The 18,765-nt window shown below is 36.3% G+C and overlaps 1 protein-coding gene across 3 annotated transcripts in view; it reads left to right on the plus strand.

Annotated features, from left to right (window-relative positions):
• The window catches only part of Dock1 (dedicator of cytokinesis 1), a 516,033-nt gene that overhangs the window by 173,433 nt on the left and 323,835 nt on the right, over window positions 1-18,765 (plus strand). For all 3 annotated transcript variants that reach the window (XM_013143418.3, XM_063244929.1, XM_003479612.5), the window contains exons 24-25: window positions 5,298-5,368; window positions 7,999-8,105. In XM_013143418.3, the coding sequence (XP_012998872.1) occupies window positions 5,298-5,368; window positions 7,999-8,105 (178 nt within the window). The remainder of the gene's footprint in view (window positions 1-5,297; window positions 5,369-7,998; window positions 8,106-18,765) is intronic.

An 18,765-nucleotide genomic window follows, 5' to 3' on the forward strand; every position in this document is an offset into this window, starting at 1 on the left:
AAAGCAGGCCTAAAAAAGAAGCTGTGGTAGCTACAACCAACAATAGAGCCACGGGGGTGGACTCACTCAAGTTTTTTGGAGCTCCCAACCAGATTGCTTCAGATGCTGAGCAAGGAATGTTTGCCTTACTGGATTTTGGACTTGTTTTGGTTCCAATCCTTTGTATCTTATTTGTACCTTTTTAAATGGTAATGTTCATTTTGTACCATTGTCTGTTAGAAGTGTTAAACTTTGTTTTCATTTGTACCAGGGGTTTACAGCTATGAGTTTGCCTTAGATCTTGGAGGAGACTTGGGGCTTGAGCTTTTCAGCAGTGCTAAAACTGAAGATTTTGGCAATTCTTAGAGATAGACTAAGTGTTTTTTGCATAAAGGATGTACATGAGTCTTTGGGTGGCCAGGGGTGGAATGTTATGATTTGTGTCTGGGCATCCTCTGCCTTAGCTTACTTATGAGCCTTATGCAGTCATAGAGGCAGCTGGATCTAGCATTTGTGATTGGTTCGATGTCTAGCACTGGGATTGGCAGTGTGAATGCTGCACCCTTCCAGGGGCAGGTAGCTGGCATACAATATAAAGGCAGGAAGGAGCTCTTGTCACTTGCGGCTGCCATGAACAGTTCTTCTTGTGCCATAGCACCCTACCTTGGAGCCAGCTGAGTATGGACTGAAATCTCCAAAAACTATAAGCTAAATAAATCTTTCCTTCCCTAATTTTGGGCACCAGGTATTTTATCTCAGCAACAAGAGAAAAGTAACGAAGACATCAGGGCACTTCTCCCTGGTGTTGGTACTGTCTCAGGGAGCCCAGCCAATAGGCTGTTATGAATGAGACTTTGAGCTGAGTTCATTAAGATATGTTAGCAGGTTTATACTTTCTTCATTAATTTTTTTGTTTAGAACTTAGTGATGGATAGTGATGGGTATCTGTAGGATCAGTATTCCCAGCAACTCAGTTGACACATGGGGTTGAATGAACTACCATGGGTTGACGGGAGAGAAGAGCAGTATTATTTTTAAAGACCAGAATCTGTTTCAAGGAAGCTTGATGGCAAAGGGGAAGGATTATTTTAGATTTGAAATAGTTAAGATGTAGATAGTCTTAATTTAATAGGATACAAAGAACTGGAGCATTTGTCATTTTTCTTTTTGTTCTGGATTCCTACAATTTGTGCACCATAAATAGTGCACACAGGAATCCCTTGAAGTGTTGTATGCTTTATCCTCACCAAGCATCCATTTCTGGTCACATGACCCGTCTCATCAGGACCCCTTCTCTGGGGTCTTCTGACATTACCTTTTTTTTGCTTGTCAAGATTATCTGGTATTTCTAAAGGTTTTTGGCTCTGTCTTAAGAAAGATGGAACACTTAAATCTGAGCAGAGAATTTGTGGGCCATATATATTTTAGCTCAAAATCTTCAAATGAAACAATTTTAATATGCATTTTCTGTAGAAATATTAATAATTGCTTCATACATTATTCAAGAAAAAATTATTTTGTATCACCAATAGCTCTCCTAATCTTACATAAAGATATGGTAATGGATTTAATTAAAATAATTATACTGAATAATGTAGCCTGAACTTTACCCTAAAATAGTGTCTATTAATCATCATCGGTAGTAATATTTTTAGCCAGAGAAACACTTACAACATTAAACTGATGCTACATGCAAAATGCATTTTTTGTTGTGTTTTACGGTTTATATTAAGTTGGCATTCTCATGAGATGCATGACAATTAAATTTGTTTACAGTATAAAATTTATTTAATTTCTTTAACCTGATCTATTTCAGCAATTAAAAAGTTTTAGCATTTTCTGCCCTTTCATACTCCTTTTATGAGTTTTCTTTTTTCCATTTAAAACTTTAGTTTCAATGGGTTTCTTGTCCATTTGATTCGGTTTTGACCTTACTTTTCTTCCTAAGAGTTATGATTGCTGAATGCCATGAGTACCCCAGTTGCTTAGATATTAAGAAATGAACCCAATTTTAAGACATCCAGCAACATGAATGTCTTTTAATCTAAGTAGAAATAGCTTCACCACCAGCCATGATTCTCTCTAATTTTGTTTGTGGTATCTTTCCATGGATTGCTGGCTTTGAGGTAGTGCTCAGTGGTGAAAGCCCTATTGCTTTTCATATGCCTGAGTGTGTATGAGACTCAGGTATGGCTTCTGGTTGAGTCTGTGGGCCAGTGTACATGCATAATTGCCCTAAGCTCATGTGCGTTTAGAATTGGACTCATCTACCCTCAGGAAGACATACGAATACTTCATCAAGTTCAAAGAAAAACTCTGAGAATGCCACTTGGGCATACTAGGCAGGATAGCTATGGGAAGATTCCAGCAGGGGAAGCCTTTGGAACCCTGACCCTTCCTTGGGACTCTGCCTGTCCTGGTTAACGCAGTATCAGATGTCCTCATGACACAAGTGAGAGTAGACTATAAAGACTTATCTTGTTTGTTGCTGTCTGCTTTACTCTTGTGAAATGATATTTATGAAGTTGCTGCAGGCAGATGTTGGATACAGTATAAAATGCATGAAGCCAATTTGTACCTTAACCTCTGGTCATCCACAAACTGAACAAGACACTTGGAGAGATTGAGCAATTACTAAATGTCATGATAAACATTGTCTAGCTCTTTCAAACCAACTTTGAAGTGTTTGACACAGAATGTTTGGAATCACTATAAAATTATTTCTATTTAATTCTCTTTTCAGTTTCACCTTCCAGCAGATAATTGGAAACTCTTGGCATTGATGGATAGGGTTAACACCTTTAAAGAACAGCTGTCACACCTATAATTCTGTAGGTAAAATCAATGCATTGAAGTTACTTTTCTGCATTTTGTCCCCTGGACTACCAAGTGTTAAGCTTAGTGGTGAAGACTATAGATGTGGTGCTTTCATAGGGACAGTGTTAAACCAGCCATGGAGGTAGACCTCCCTTAATCTAGCAATGGGAAGCTGAACAAATGACCTCACTGTTTTGTGCCTCCACACCTCATCTGTGAGTGAGGCTGATCATGAGTTTCCCTCTAAAGCTCTTCTTGAGCATTTAATGTTTCAGTATAGTGGAGCACCTAGAAACATGGCTGATGCTATTCACATTTTATAGATTAGGAAACTTGAACTTGTCTGAATTGACAAATATGTAAGTCTTACACATGAGAGTCAAAACACATTTTAGCATTGTTGGAGGCATTTTGCATATTGAATAGTTGTGGATGTACTTTCAGGTAATATATTTTTGATCATTAAAAAGTTCATGGTCTAATTATTCTCATGAATATGCACTTTCTTATTGGACAACTCACTGGCTTTCACAAAGGTATAGTGTAATCATGCTGTGGAAGAGTTGCATAAACCCTTGTATTCCTCCACCCAGTCCTGGAAGACTCTACCCCTGCCCCTGGCAATTGATTATAGGTTTTGGTCTTTCCATAATGTTATAAAGTAGAATCAGATAGTATGTGGTCTATCAAGTGTGTCTGATTTTATCTTAGTGTATGTGAGATTCATCACCTGTGTAACAGTGATTTGTTCTTTTATGGTACCAAATAGTGTTCCATTGCATGAATTCACCTCTTGAGGGGCATTTGGGTTGTTTCTTGTTTCTGCTGAATACAAATAAAAGTCCTGGAAAATTTCATGTACAGTAGTTTTTATGAACACAAGTTTTCATTTCATTTGATTAATCTGACATTCAGGAGTGCGGTGTTTAGGTTTTCTGGATCATTCCTGTCTCATGGTAAGGAGCTGCCAAGCACTTTTCTAAAGTTTCTCCACTATTTTTGCACTCAGACTGGCAGCATATGCAAACAGCACAATGGTATAGTGTTTGTTTTGAACAATTCTAGTAAACATTAGTGGTATCTCATTGTTGGTTTAGTTTATATTTCTCTGATGACTTATGATACTGAGTATCTTTCTGAATGCAGAGTTGCCATTCTTGTATCTTTTTGGAGAACTTTCTTTTCAAAACTTTCATCCTCCTTTGAAGAAGGTGCAGAGAAGATGGTTTTCCTCTCTCAGAGTGTAGCTCTTTTTTGTTATCTAAGTGGTGTGTTTCAAAGTGTCTAGGCTTTTTGTTTTGGGTGTTTCCTTTTATAGATTGTGCAGTTTAGTACCACATGGAAGAAGTCTTTGCTTAACTCAAGGTCACAATATTTTTTTCTTGAGTTTCCTAGTTTGACATTTTTCACTTAAAAACACTGTGGTATGTAAAGTTAATTTTTGTCCAGTGTGTGAGGCATGGAATGGAATTCATGTGATGACCATGTTGAGGCACTATATATTTTGTTATGTAGTCATTGACCATATATATGTTCAGGGTAATATTTTTAAAGTGAGTTTCTGCCTATTTGCTTTGGAAAATAGCAGTAAAAATTACTTATATAATAGATACTATATTTTCCAGGGTTAAAGTATTACTTTTTTCTCTGAGCTTTAATGCAATTCTTTGAACTATCCTTCATGAGTGAGGTTTAATTCATGGAGATGGAGTTCAGCCTACTATGTGGAATTACTTAAGGGTCACTAGAGAAAGTGGCAAAACATAGTTAGATTATTTAAAGTTCATAACTTTCTGTAACAGGATATAACAAAACAGATTCACCAAATTGAACTTTAATTCTAGCTCAGTTCAGTACTAGCTGTGTGATCAAGGGCACAATATAATTTGTGTCTGCATTTTCAAGTTCTTTATTGAACACTGGTAACTCACCAGAAAAGAACTGTTAGAATTAAAGATAAACTATTGCAAGGGTCTTAGCATAGTGCATAGCAGTCAGTAGGACCCATTACTCTGTTGAGCATGTGTATTTCGTGGGAGGACATGAACTTAGGAAGTAATATCACTAAAGGACAAAATGATTCATAACTGTACCAGGAAATACTTTTGGAGTAGAACAGAGGTTTTAATTGTTGACTGTGGAAGCACTGTGGTGGATTTCATGCAAGAAGCTACCTCTAGGTAGGGCATGATCTGCATTTTTTTAGGAGACTTGAAATAACACGGAGGCTTAACATACATTGTAACTGCTTGGTCTGCAGATGATAAATGTGTTTTTGTTAGTATTACTTTTATTATTATTATAGACAATGCAACTGTGTGACAAATTATGAATTTTTGTGGATTAGAGATTTTTTTGCTGTTTTCTTTGTGTTTGGCCATCACCTCTCATGAACTGATCTTTCTCCTCTTGACATTACGATTTCTTCATAAGAATTACGGATTTTCATTAACTCCCACTAATCTGCATTTGGCTCAGCCTTCATTTTTCTTGGTTTGCAGGGTGCGGCATTGAAATACTTGCCAACTATCGTCAATGATGTGAAGTTGGTGTTTGATCCCAAGGAGCTCAGGTAACTGTGCATGTAAGGTAAACGCTCGCCATTCATAGCCTTATGGTGCATGCAAATAGTTTGTGTCTTGTCTGCATAGATCAGTGTGCCCTGATTATTCTAAGAAAGGAAAGGTAACAAAAGAATAGCACAGTTCCTATGTTTTGGGGCTTGTTTGTGTTTATTTATTTTTAATTTTTTAATGTTTTATTTTGAGACAACGTCTAGCTAAATCACCAAGTTGTGCTGGTGGTATCTGTGACACTTTGCTAATTTTGACTATATGGAAAATGAATTGGCTATCACCCGCCACAGTGATTTCTTTAAAAGGTAATTTAGAGCCCTGTGGCCTATTATTATTGATAACATAAATCTGGCATTTTGTGCATGTTTGGGTTTGGATTTCAATGTGTAGTTTTGATTTTGTTTTAATTTGCAGCAGCTGAAAAATTTAACATGGGAGCAGCACATGATAGTCCATGCCTGGAATCTCAGAATTCTGGGAGGGTGAGGCAGGAAATTTGCAATTTCAAGCCCAGCTCGTATAACTTAGTGACTTTTCTAGACTGTCTCAAAGTAAAACATTGTACAAAAACCAAACCAGACCCAAACAAACCCTAAAACACAGAAGCCATACTACTCTTCTGTTATCTCCCCTTTCCTTTAACGCATAAGCTTTGCACTTCATGTATGGATATACAGGAAAACATTTTTGGAAAATAGTAAACACTTCATTTTAGTTAGTGAATGTGGAAGAGCTACAGTGGATTTAATACAACAACAGTCTTATAGGGTACAGGTCTTCATTTCATTCTATGAGACTTCGTTAGAGTTAAAGGAGGAAAAGTGCATAGATGATTAGAACACAGTGAAACACTTAGTCTGCAGGTGATAAATGTCAGTTTCTGTTAATACTACTTTTACTGTTAATGTTTCCAAAATGAGTGGCTACAGGCCTTAAGAAGAAGGGTTGAAAGCTGGCCTCTAAGATGAATTAATGAATACATCTATAAAAAGATGCAAACAACTCCCAAAAACATAGGAGGAAGATGTTCATTATGCTTTCAGGCAGAGGAGGGTGATTGGGAACCAAACCTTTTTTTCTCAAATGTGCCGCTCATATCCTAAGTTGTTCACACTCAGTGTTTGATGTGTTGTCTCTGGCTATCACTACTTTTGGAGAAGCACTATTGGGATCAAGTTGGGGAGCGGCCTTATTAACTATTAGATTGATCTAACAGCAAGTCCTCATCTCCTTTTGATTTTGGTTTTGGTTTTGGTTTATACAGTGAACCACCCTTAAAGTGTGAACCAACACTATTCGTACCAGCTTGAGAAGCTCACCTAAACATTAGTAAAGTAGTGTGTGACTCTGAATGCTTATTAAACTGAACCCAAAATGGATTCTTCCTGTACTTGATGGCCACCCTAGATTTCCAATGTATGTTGTGTACAATTTTGTACCATTATAAAATATGCTGATTTAAAAATATGGTCATATAAAAATGTATGTAAATTATAGAATGTACTCTTAAAGAAGTAGAATTACTTGGCTTTACATTATCTTTAAAGATTTTTAATAGGTATTACACATTTGCCCTTCAAAAGGCTAAACCAACGTTCTACAAGTGCCTGCTGAAGTCTGTTTTTTAAGTCTTTGCCAGTACTAGGAATTAGTATTTAACCAAATCATATCAATAAGATTGATGAAACAGTCTCTTACCATTTCACTATGTATTTCTTTAGCTGCTAACAAGCTTGCTTCTAATATCCTTCAGAGGTCTATTGGCCATTTGTAAAAGTAAAGTTTAAAAAAAGTGTAGTGAGATGCTATTTTTGTACACAGTCACCTGTTCAGAGTTCTAGGTATGTTTTTGATATGTTTATAAGGTTGTACAAGCATTTTCACAGCGTGCAGTTTTAGGACACTTTTATAATCCCAGTTAAATCTGTTGTGTTATTTCCAGACATTTCTCAACCCTGTCCCCCACTCTAGGCAGTCACTAATCTGTTTCTTCTATCTAGTTATGTTTTGTATTCTATCTTCTATCTGTAAAGTTATATAAATGGTATCCTATTATATGTGGCTTTAACCTAGCAGCATATTTTGAAAAGTTCACTCATGTTACAGAAAGTATTGGTGCTTCCTTCCCTTTTCTTAGACGAGTGGTGCAGATGAACTGCATTTTGTTTATAAAGAGTAATGCCACTGTGAGTCATGTGCAAGTTCTGCTTGGATGCATTGATTCAATTTTTAAATACCCGGACCCTAGGAATTAGAATTGCTGGGACACCTGGTAATGATTTAACATTTTGAGGAGATTTCAAACTATGTTCCAAAGTCAGTGTACCATTTTGCATTCTCACCATTACACTGTGAAGGTTTAAATTTCTTTATATCCTCACCAACTCTTTGATTATCATTTGCATCATAGATATTTGTTAGTGATTTTGGAGTAAAAAACAGCATTTTAAAACAAACTTTTGGGGCATGAAATTTTGTCAAGTACGGTATAAGGGGTGTTGTCTCATATGCCAGTGGCATTTCATGACAATTTATTGACCTTATGTTTCATTATTGTCTTGGAATGGCATTAAATCATTTTGCTATGTATGTCTGATTTATTTTTTACTTACATTTTTCCTAACAGCAAAATGTTTACTGAATTCATCCTAAATGTGCCGGTGGGTTTGCTGACCATTCAGAAGCTCTACTGCTTGATTGAAATTGTTCATAGTGACCTTTTCACACAGCATGGTGAGTGGAACCTCAAGAATTATTAAATTGTCACATTATCCATTGTCTGAAAATTGGGACTCTCTGAATTCTGTCCTTACCATAAGGAGTGGAGCTTGCACCTAATTAAAACAATTTCATTGCAAGACAGGGCAACTTAGCTTTTAAGAGAATAGTAATTGACACATAGCCTAGGTAATAGATCATTGAAAATGAAGGCAACATCTCGTAGTTTATAATTTAGGTGCACACCAAAGCTCCTGTATAATCAGCAGACATTGTAGCCTTTACAATGTGTGATTGTCTATCTTGGGGAGGCAATCACTTGCATCCATTGAGATGATTGCAAAGAAAAAAAATTCAAGTTTTCTTTAAATTCAGAAGTAATGGTTCTGTGCTATTCTGAACTCTGCTTTCTTTAGCAAGGGTTCTTAAGACCCTGCTCAGAGTAATAAAAATTCTAATGATTCTTCAATTCCTTTATCCTGAGGAACACCTTACATATTCTCTCATTATCTCCCCACCATTTTGATTAATCATTTTCTTTCTATTTGGCAGATTGAATTAATATTATACATATGTCATGCAGTTTTATTGAAAGTTTAAAACTATTGCATAGTTCCACAACCTTTCTTATTTATTTGAGGTAAAGATGGAGTCGATAGAGTGATATCCAGACTGACTGGTTCAGATTAACTTTGTTCATTTGTGCCTAGACATCTCACTGTTCCAATCATCTTCTTCAGTTCCATGCACAGTGATGTTTGTAGTTCTTTTGGCTTGGAAAGTCCTCATTGTGTCACTGCTGGCCAGGCTGAGAACTTTTTACATCTGATTTAGTGCTTGGTACTTTCTTGGCTTCTGGATGTTTCTGAGCTAATCTTATTTCTTGACTTAACTTTATAAAATGAATTGTACACTTGTTGCTAAGGTGTATGTTGAAAAAAATACCAAGACCTCACATCTGGGTGGGAACATTCTTCTCAAGAAAAACTATCCACCAAGATGTGGGTGGCTTTCTACAACCTCTCCCTACAAATCTCTCTTTGGTCAAAAGCCCATTTCTCTCTCCCATAAAAGAAAGCCAACCCTCCCCCATTGCTTTGGACTTGAAGAATATGAATCTGCCTTCAACTGTTAATCCCAACTATCCATATTTCAGGTTTTCAGTGGAGGGCTCGGTCCTGAATTGTCTGTTGTTTAGATACCTTCCACCCTGGGATATCCTGATACTTTAGGAAAGTCTGCTAAGAACATGTTGTATAGAAACGCTGCTGCTGTCTTTGCTTCCATATAGACAACACAATCACACCTTAGTTGTCAAAATCAACTCATGCCAAATTCATTTTTGAACACCAAAAAGTTCGAGGACTGAGCATATTTTTCCCATAAGAAACAAAGTAAAACCAAAAAATTGGTTCTGAGACCCCGAAATCACCACTTACAGATTCATTTTTTGAGGATTTTAACAATTTTTGCAATGATTTCTTTACCTCAGTTGTGGTTCTCACAGTTTCCTTTTAGCTTTACTGCTGGCATCACTGACTTTCTCTGGAGCTATGATTACCGTAAGTACAATTTTGTATATAAAGTGAAAAAAATGCACGATAATGAAGGTTTTAACCCACGAACACCAGCACTGTGCGTTGTCTGCGTGAGAGCAGTGCTTAGACTGAAGCCCACTCCTTTATGTCTTTTGGGACTCACTCTCTGCCTGGACACACTTTTTGAAGTTGGATTTTCATTTGAATTAGCCAGCAAAGTTATGAGCACTGAGTGGTTTCTTTGGATCTTTGCTGTTTGAGTCATGGGAAGTTTGAGTTTGGAGCCATTTGACTTTATTTTATAGTAAAACATATAAAACCCTCCAGAAGCTTTATATCTAGGCTTTATCAGGTAGATCACTGACGTTTGGTATGTCCGCCATCCAGTGCCAAAGATGCACACATACAAACAAAACAAACACAGAAATGAATCATCACCACCAGTACCATCATAGATGTCTTTAATTAAATTAGTTCTATTAGGCTCCCTCTCACCCAAAAAATACCAGGGAGAGATTTTGCAAAGAATTATGAAATTGATTATAGTAGAGTTTTGCATTGGGACTGCGTATATCATAGTAAATTATGGTCTTAATCAAAGAGATTGACACAAGGGAAATGTTTAAAGGCAAAATCAGGAAAATTACCTTGGGTATTTGAAACAGTAATGCTTGGCCACAATGGTTAATAACATATATGGTCTTAGTTCAGTGTTGAGCAGACAACTGCTGTCCTTGTAGCAATACTCTGAGTAAGTTTACAGTGACATCTTTGCAAGTTTATGGTCTTGAACTTTTTTGTGATAGTTATATCAGGAAATAGTATGAGCCCATATTCTGCAACATCCCCTCTATATTTTATAATAGACTTGATACCAGTGGCAGTTTGTTCATTTTGACAACTTTCATGTTCTCCACTTTTAATCAACATTATTCTTTGAAAGCCTCATTGATCAACTATTCTGTAGTTAGGGTCTGATTTTCTGTGTATACTAGGATGAACTGTTTTTGGTTGTGGTATTGGGCTCAAACTGAGGGTGGAAGTGGTTAATGACTGTAAGTCACTGTCAAAACCTTTTGAGACACACTTGAGCCTCAGAGATGTAGAAAGAGTAGTCTCATGTAAAGTTTACCTGGAGAATACTTTTTTTTTTTGGAGACTGGCTCTCACTATGTTGTTCATGTCAGGGTTGATTTGAGTGCTGGGATTATAGGCAGGTGCCACCATGCCCAGCTGGAGTATCATGTTAAAGTCAGTTCTGTCTCTTCTGTAGGCAGTAGGGTATCATCTTTTAAGTGCAAGGTTAGGTGATTTTGTTATTAGTTGAACAGTTTTGATTCAGAACAGTTAGAAAGTTTAAAAAGAAAAATGTAAAACCACCAAGAGCAAAACAGATCCTATTTGTATAGTACTGTGAACCAAAGAAACTTAAGGTTTTTCTTTTCACAGTTTCTGAACCAGAAAAATCTTTTTCTTTTTACAGTTGTATCAATTTTTACCAAGGGTAATCAAAGAAGGACCAGGTTGGTTATGAATTAAGTCTACTTTTTTTTTTTTTTTTAGAAAAATCATATTTGTGTGTACTTGTGAGAATCTTCCATTTTTATGACTCAGATTATAAATGCCTTTAAAAAGAATCAAAACTATGGATGAGCCAGGTGCAATAGCACAATGCCTATAATCTCAGCACTGGAGAAGCTGAGATAGGAAAATTATTTGCAAGTTCTAGGTCAGATACATAGTTTATGGCCAGGCTGTACTACTTAAGGATAACCCATTTCAACCCACTCCCCTCACCCCCAAAGACAAATAAAAAACAAATACCCCAAATAAATAAATGAAAGACAAAACAAAACTGTGACTGACCAAAAATACTCAAGAGTCATGGTTTAATTTTGATGAAAGACTAGTAACCAAGAAGAAGATTCAGTTATTTTATGGTTTACAGCTTTTCAAGATAATAATCATAAATGGTTACATTACATTAAGATCATCTGACCAAATTTTACATAATCTTTATTACATTTATATCAGTAATATGTATCAAACATTACTGTTAAATAAGTCATTTATTGAGCCAAAGTAACAAGCCAGATTTAACTAGTTTTGTGGTCATTCAGAATACTTTAAGACAAATAGTTAAAGAAGCTCTAAACTTTTTAGATTTTTTTCCTAAGTGATCCAAAACTGAGTAAAGGCAGCAAAAAAAAAAAAAAAAAAAAATTATTTATATATTAAACAAAACAGAAAAAAGGAAAGAAATAACAGAAGTTTTTAAAAAGTAAGAAATCAACACTAGTTAATATATTGTGTATTGCTATCTTAGAAGTATTTCAGGTGACAAGATCTAGGCATAAAAAACGATCAGACAATCAAGGACAGCAGCATTCTTTTTGATAAACTAACAGAAGTAGTAGTATGGTTGGCTCACATATACATACATACAGGTATAGGTGTAATCATATAATCTTTTCCTTTCTTTCATTTTTCCTTTCCCCTATTCCAGTTGTTCTTTCCTTATGAGCTCTTTCTTTTGCTTTTGTTATTACAGTATCCATTTTTACACTTTAGGTCTTATTACTCTTTCAGTTTTTATTGTTATTATTTATTTTTTACACTAGGGAGATAATATGATATTTACAAATGTGAGGCTGATTTATTTCACTTATGAGTATAGTCTCCAGTTGCCTCCATTTATCTACAAAATCCTCAAGATTATCTTTATAGCTGAATAATATTCCATTATATAAAAATACCACATCTTTTTTATCTATTCTGCGATTGATGGGCATTTTAGTTATTTCCAAGATTAGCTATTATAAGTTTTGCTGCTATAAACAAGTGCACATATATGTCTGTGACATGACCTTTTCAGTTTCCTGGGAAAATAACCCGAAGGAGAATAGCTGGAATGAACAGGACTTCCAATCCTAGTTTTTTGCGGAATCTCCATGCTGATTTCCAGTGGCTACACCAGTTTACACCCACCAGCAGTGGAGAAGGGTTCCCTTTTCCCCACAGCCTTGCTGACATTTGTTGTCAATTGTTTTCTTGATAGCAACCACACTTTTCTATAGTGAGATGGAATCTCTGTTGTTTTAATTTGCATTTCTCAAATGACCAGTGATGGTGAACATTTCTTCATGTATTTGTCATTTGTATTTCTTCATCTGAGAAGTGTCCATGTTCATCTCAAATGCACATTTTTGGATTGGGTCTTTGAATTTGGGGGGCCTGATATTTTTCAATTCTTTATGTGTTCTAGATGTAAGTCCTTTGAGGGACGGCTGACTAAAATTCTTTCCCATTCTGTGCGTTTTCTTTTCACTCTGTTGGTGATTTCTTTTGAAGCACAAAAACTAACTTTTTAATAAGATGAGATCCCAAGTGTTGATTCTTTGAAGTGCTTCCCGTGTGGTTTGTGTTTTGTTCATGAACTCTTTGCTTACCTCTATGTCTTCAAGATTACTACATAAATACCTTGTCTTCCAGTAGGTTTTGATCCTGATAAAGCATAAACTCTGTATTTTCTAGGCCAGTTTTGTAAATTTCATTAAGAGCATTTTAAGAAATGCTCATTAGTTTGAACATAGGCAATTAGATTCTGGTTTTATGTGAGTGCATTAATGTTTAATTTTTAGAAAATTTTATAAATAAGTTCTTAAAATCATTGCTGACATATTCACGCACAAATTTTCCTTTATAAGATTCAGTGACTTGTCTAGTTCTTTGTGAATTTTCTGAAATCTTCATTTTGGGCAGACTGTCCTTCCTTCTTCTTTTCCTTTCTCTCTGCCTCCCTGCCTGTCTTTCTACCTTAGGAAAAAATTCTTATTTTATTACACATACTCTTTTTTTTTTTTTTTTTTGTCCAGAAAATTCTCTTTAAAACTTTTCTCACCAAAAATATTTATCTTCATACATAAAACTCATCTTTTCTGCCTTCTTTCTTTTCTTAAATTTCTTTTTAAACAATTTCATTAACTTTTTTATTTTAAAGAGAATAGAACCAATCAAAACAAACCAGTGCAAAAGATACAAGACTTCAAAACATTACAAAATCAACAAAAGTTACTGTAATGGCTTTTGATGTCTTCAAAATAGCTGCAGATAACTTCATATATAGTGAAAATCAAACAGAGCAGAATAGAATATAAACAGTAAAAACAAAACAGAATGCAATAAATGACTTCAAAACAAGCCTATGGTAAATCCAAAATTGCTACCATATTATATCTTGTTATCTTTGAAATAGCTGCTCCTGCCATTGGATTTAACATAATGAAACAAAACAAAAGTGAATAAAACCTAACCCAACAAAACAATGGGTATGATATAGGACTTCCAAAACAAGACCATAGGGAATCATCAATGGCTGCAACTCTCAGCAGGAGATCCCCCTAGATGCTACACTGCATACCACTATCCTCTGACCCTATGATCAGACCACTGGCCCTAGACCGGCAAAGTTAGTGAATCACCAGAGCACCACAGGTATCCAATTGCATTTCACTTCAATAGGTATCATCACAGCCTGCATTTCTCTGGATCAGCTGGTGACTTATGGTGGGGGGTAGTGGCATGAGGTTAGTACTTCTTTGCCAGCCTGTGGGTCAGAGGCGCTGAGGTCTGTCTGTTCCCTGTCTGGTGGCAGCTCATGCATGGTGCGGGTTCCCAGATGGGCTTGCTTATTGATGCAGCTTTGTTCTCTCCACCTCCAGTCCGCGAATGGTGCTGACTCATGGAGAGAAGCTGGAGTCTGTCTGTTCCTGGTTTGCCAGCAGCCCACACATGGCGCTGGTTCCACACAGGGTTTGCTTGCTATGTGGTTTTGTTCTCTCTTCCCCCGTCCATGAATCTCCTTTCTTAAATTTTTATCTGAAAACATTTCATTAAGGAACTTCAAATTTAAAGTTTTTTTCTCAATAAAAATATATCTTCTCACAGTTTTGTCATCAAAATACTTCTCATTTTAAAATTTTATTTGTATATAAAGTTATGTACGTTAAATAGAAATTTTAATGGTTAATAACGTTGATATTTGATGGATACTGAGATATGAAGTAGTCCTGAATTGTGTTTTTCATCAGTAAATTAAGAAAACATATTTGTTAAAAGGCCCACACATATAATCTGTTAAAAATAGTTTAAAATACTGAGAAAAGTTAAATTTATTCTTAGAAATAATTGTCTCATTTATAGTTACCTAATGTATTTTTTCTTCAATTACTTGTGAAAACTGAGAAGATAAGCATAGCATCGGTATTTTACACCATTTCTTTGTAAAGAAGAGCTCTAAATGTTAATTCATTTACTAGATACACAGGAAGCAGTAGATATTGTATTATAGTCTTTTATAGCACATTCTTAGGTCAAACTTAGGCCTTTATGATCTTAACCATCCAATAAAGACAAATGTAACCCTTCTTATCCTTTTTTTTTTTTTTTTTTTTTTTTTTGTCTTTTTCATTTTTATTGGTACCAGGGATCGAACTCACGACCGCCTGCTTGCAAGGCAGGTGCTTATGCCGCTGAGCTAAATCCCCAGCCCCAACCCTTCTTATCTTTGAAATCCAGACAAAAGTGAACTTATTTCGACAATAAGTTTTGGTGCATAGTAACAGAGGAATGTAAATTTCTCACTTTATAAAAAGTTTAATTCAAATTATACTAAAATGGAACAAGATAAGGTCATCTCTCATATGGCTAAACTTTTAAGGTTTTCATTTTTAGTTTAAGGTTTTCTTATTAATAATGTAGACCAAATTTTTTAGGCAAAACAGTTCCCATGGCAGCATGATTCTAAAAAGTTTCTCTTGTCTCCTGGTCCCCCACTTTTTCAGTCTCAAATGAGTGTAGTAGTTAAGTCTTAGACATTTGCATTTTTGTTAGAATGGTCTGAAATAAACTTTTAGGCAAGTGTAAATCCAAAATTGTTTTCATAATAGTAGTAGTCAGCAAATTCAAAATAGGAAAGGAAAGAAAATGGTGGGCAAAGTACTTCTTAACCTTGTAATTGTACTTTGAGAATTATCTCCTGATAAGAAATTCTTAAACTAGGCACACAAGTTAAACACCGTAATGTGTTACTATGAACTCAATTATATTAGCACAGGAGATGGGTGTCGTGATGTAAGCCTGTAATCCCAGCACTCAGGAGGCTGAGGAAGGAGGATCATTGCAAGTTCAAGACCAAGGTGGGCTACAAAGTGAACTCAAGGCTAGCTTCAACTGCATAGTGATACCCTGTCTCAAAAAGATAAAAAAAGGCCAAGTAAAACAAAGCAAAACAGGGAAAAGAACTATTGTAAACAATAGTTTACAGTGGCCCCAAGAGGTCCCTCCCCCCACCCCGCAGAGCTCTTTCTAGGAATTCTTAGGGCAGCTTACCTTGACCAGTTTGAATTAAATTCTGCCCAGTGTTATTACCCAAGGAAAGCAAAAATTATCTTTTCCTCAATTCATCATGCAAAGACCAAATGGCAAGAACCTAAAGAAACCTTGTGTTATGGTTGATTCATTGTGTTAACTTAGGCAGTGTAGATGTTTAAGAGACTAAGCAGGGATCCCAGATTCTTTGTTAATAAATATCTTCATTCTGTGCAAGAAGAGGGCAGGCAGATTTTGTGAGTGCTACACCAGCCCTGGAAGAGGGGTGGTGGTGGCCTGTATATAGTATAAGGGAGGAAAAAAAGGTTGTTCTGTCCCATTTTGCTTTGGCTGCTTTTGCTGGCTTCTGTCTTGAAATGTTGCCTCAGTGCCATGCCACGCTGCCTTGGAACCACTGATTATGGACTGAAACCTCCAGGAACAGTGAGCTAAATAAACCTCTTCTTCCTTTATTTGGGGTGTTGGGTGTTTTGTCCCAGCGAGAGAAAAATAGCCAATATACCCTGTTTAGAATACTTACAGTCGATTCTCTAAAGCAGGTCTACCTTATTTCTTAAGAAATATTTCAAAACATCCCAACGAAGTGAGCAGGGAGCCACTCTTTCAGTGGGGCTCAAAAGGAATAAAGACTGACCAGGCCAAGAAAGGCCTGCCATGGAAATGCAGAGTACAGAAGGGCCTATTTAATAGTTGTTGGTTTTCTTTGAAGGTTGGTGTTGTATTCTTTCCTTTGTGGTTGCCAGTCAGCAAACCAATCAAATGCTACAAAAAGTGCGTACCAAAGGATTCTCCAAAGAATAGTTGATTTGGAAGTGGCAGAGCTTTGCATGCAGTGAGTGCGTGTACCATAGTAAGTGATGAGCATATTCAAAGAGGTTGATACAAGGGGAAGTTTCTAAAGGCAAAATGAGCAGGGTTATATCACATATTTTGAATAATAATCATTGATCACAGTGAGTAATAACAAAACGGGCAACAGTCCAAGGCTGAACAGAGAGCTGCTGTGTGGATGGATGTTCCTGTAGAAGTACTTTTGCTACAAACTTGTTGTGACATCTTTGCATGCTTGTGCTTTTGGTAGAGTCTCTTGTGATTATTAACTGCAGTTACAGGTCTGAGCGCTCCCAGCACAACTTTTTCTGCCTTTATTTTGTTTATTTGTAGATTTATTGACTGATCGTTTTGGGTTGATATAGGCAATAATTATACTTTATTTAGATGATTTCCTAGTTCTTCCGCATTCTTATATTATCACATATAGTAAAATACAATAAGATACAACCTGCTTGATGGGACTTCAAAGCAAGATGATATTAAATCAGCACTAGCCATTATGATGTCTTGTTTTCTCCAAAATAGCTGTTCCTACCATCCAATCTTCTCTGCCTCATTTTTGTTGAGCTCTTTTTCTGTCTGTTGTAAGTTTGTCTTCTTCATTTCGCTTTCTGCTCCATTCATTGTGGCCTCTCTGCCACTGTTTCTGAAGTCTTGGTATTTTCCTTTTTTAGAATATCCTGCAGTATTCTCTGTAGAGTTGAATTGGTGGTTGCAAATTCCCCTAGTTCTTCTTTATCCTGGAAGCACCTTGTTTTTCCATCAATTTCTAGGGACAGTTGTGCAGGATATATCAATCTTGGCTGGAGGTTGTTATCTTTCAAAGCTTGAATTATTTCTCCCCATGCTCTTTGTGATTTGATGGTTTGTCCCGAGAATTCTGCTGTAATTCTGATGTGTGTTCCCTTGTAAGTGATCTGTTTCTTGTCTCTGATGGCTTTTAGTATTCTGTTCTTATATTGGATTTCTGGAATTTTGATTATTATATACCTTGGTGTAGTTCTGTTTGGATTGTAGGTGGCTGGGGTCCTGTATGCCTCATACATCTGAGTATCTTTACCTTTTGCTAAATTAGGGAAATTCTCTTGGATTATTTCTGTGAATAGCCTTTGTAGTTCATTTGTTTGTATCCCTACTTCTTCTTTTACGTTCTTAATTCTTAAGTTATAGATCCTCTTATCATCTTCTAGCCTTTGTATTATTGCTGTTTGTTTTCTTGTTATTCTTAAGAAGTTTTTCATTTCATGCTCCCACATTACAAATCTGCCCTCCAATTCAGATAATCTATCCTTAGTTTCTTTCAAGCTCTTATGCCAGCTTTTGATAGAGTTTTTAGTTTCCTGGTAATCTCTTTGAACCTGCTTCACATATTCTATGTTTTCTCTATTTTCTCCATCAAACAATTCTCCCCTTTTTTTTCTGTTCTTCCATGTCTGTTCTTCCATCTGTTTTTTCTTGGGTGGTGCTTAGCATTTCTCTAACTATTCTACTTATATCTTGCTTTATTTTATTAAATACTTCATTTTTAAACTCGTCTATGAGGCTCCGGAGATATCGCTTTATGTCTGTTGGTGTTGTGTCTGATATTACATGTTTTCTGTCTTCCTTTGCATTTCCCTTTCCTGGATCAGTGTTCTCAGGATTGGGGACTGAGGACCCTTTCTTGTTGCTTCCTCTTCCTATACTTTTTGTTCCTTCCATACAAGTGAATGTAGTAGGCCCAATTTTTTTCTCTTTTTTGGTTACAGTTTGTTTGAATTGCACCGGCTAGGTGTTCCCGCCCACTGCAGTGTACTAGGGAGATGTCACAGACCTGGGCAGCCTCTGCTGGGCCCGCCCCTCCAGGTCAACCTACAGAAGGCTTCACTGCTAGGGTGCACTTCCAGGCACTGGGACCTGGTTTGGGCAAGCCT

Source organism: Cavia porcellus, unplaced genomic scaffold, assembly GCF_034190915.1.
Source record: "Cavia porcellus strain 051 isolate PalLab524CR breed Dunkin Hartley unplaced genomic scaffold, mCavPor4.1 scaffold_2, whole genome shotgun sequence".
Taxonomy (NCBI): domain Eukaryota; kingdom Metazoa; phylum Chordata; class Mammalia; order Rodentia; family Caviidae; genus Cavia; species Cavia porcellus.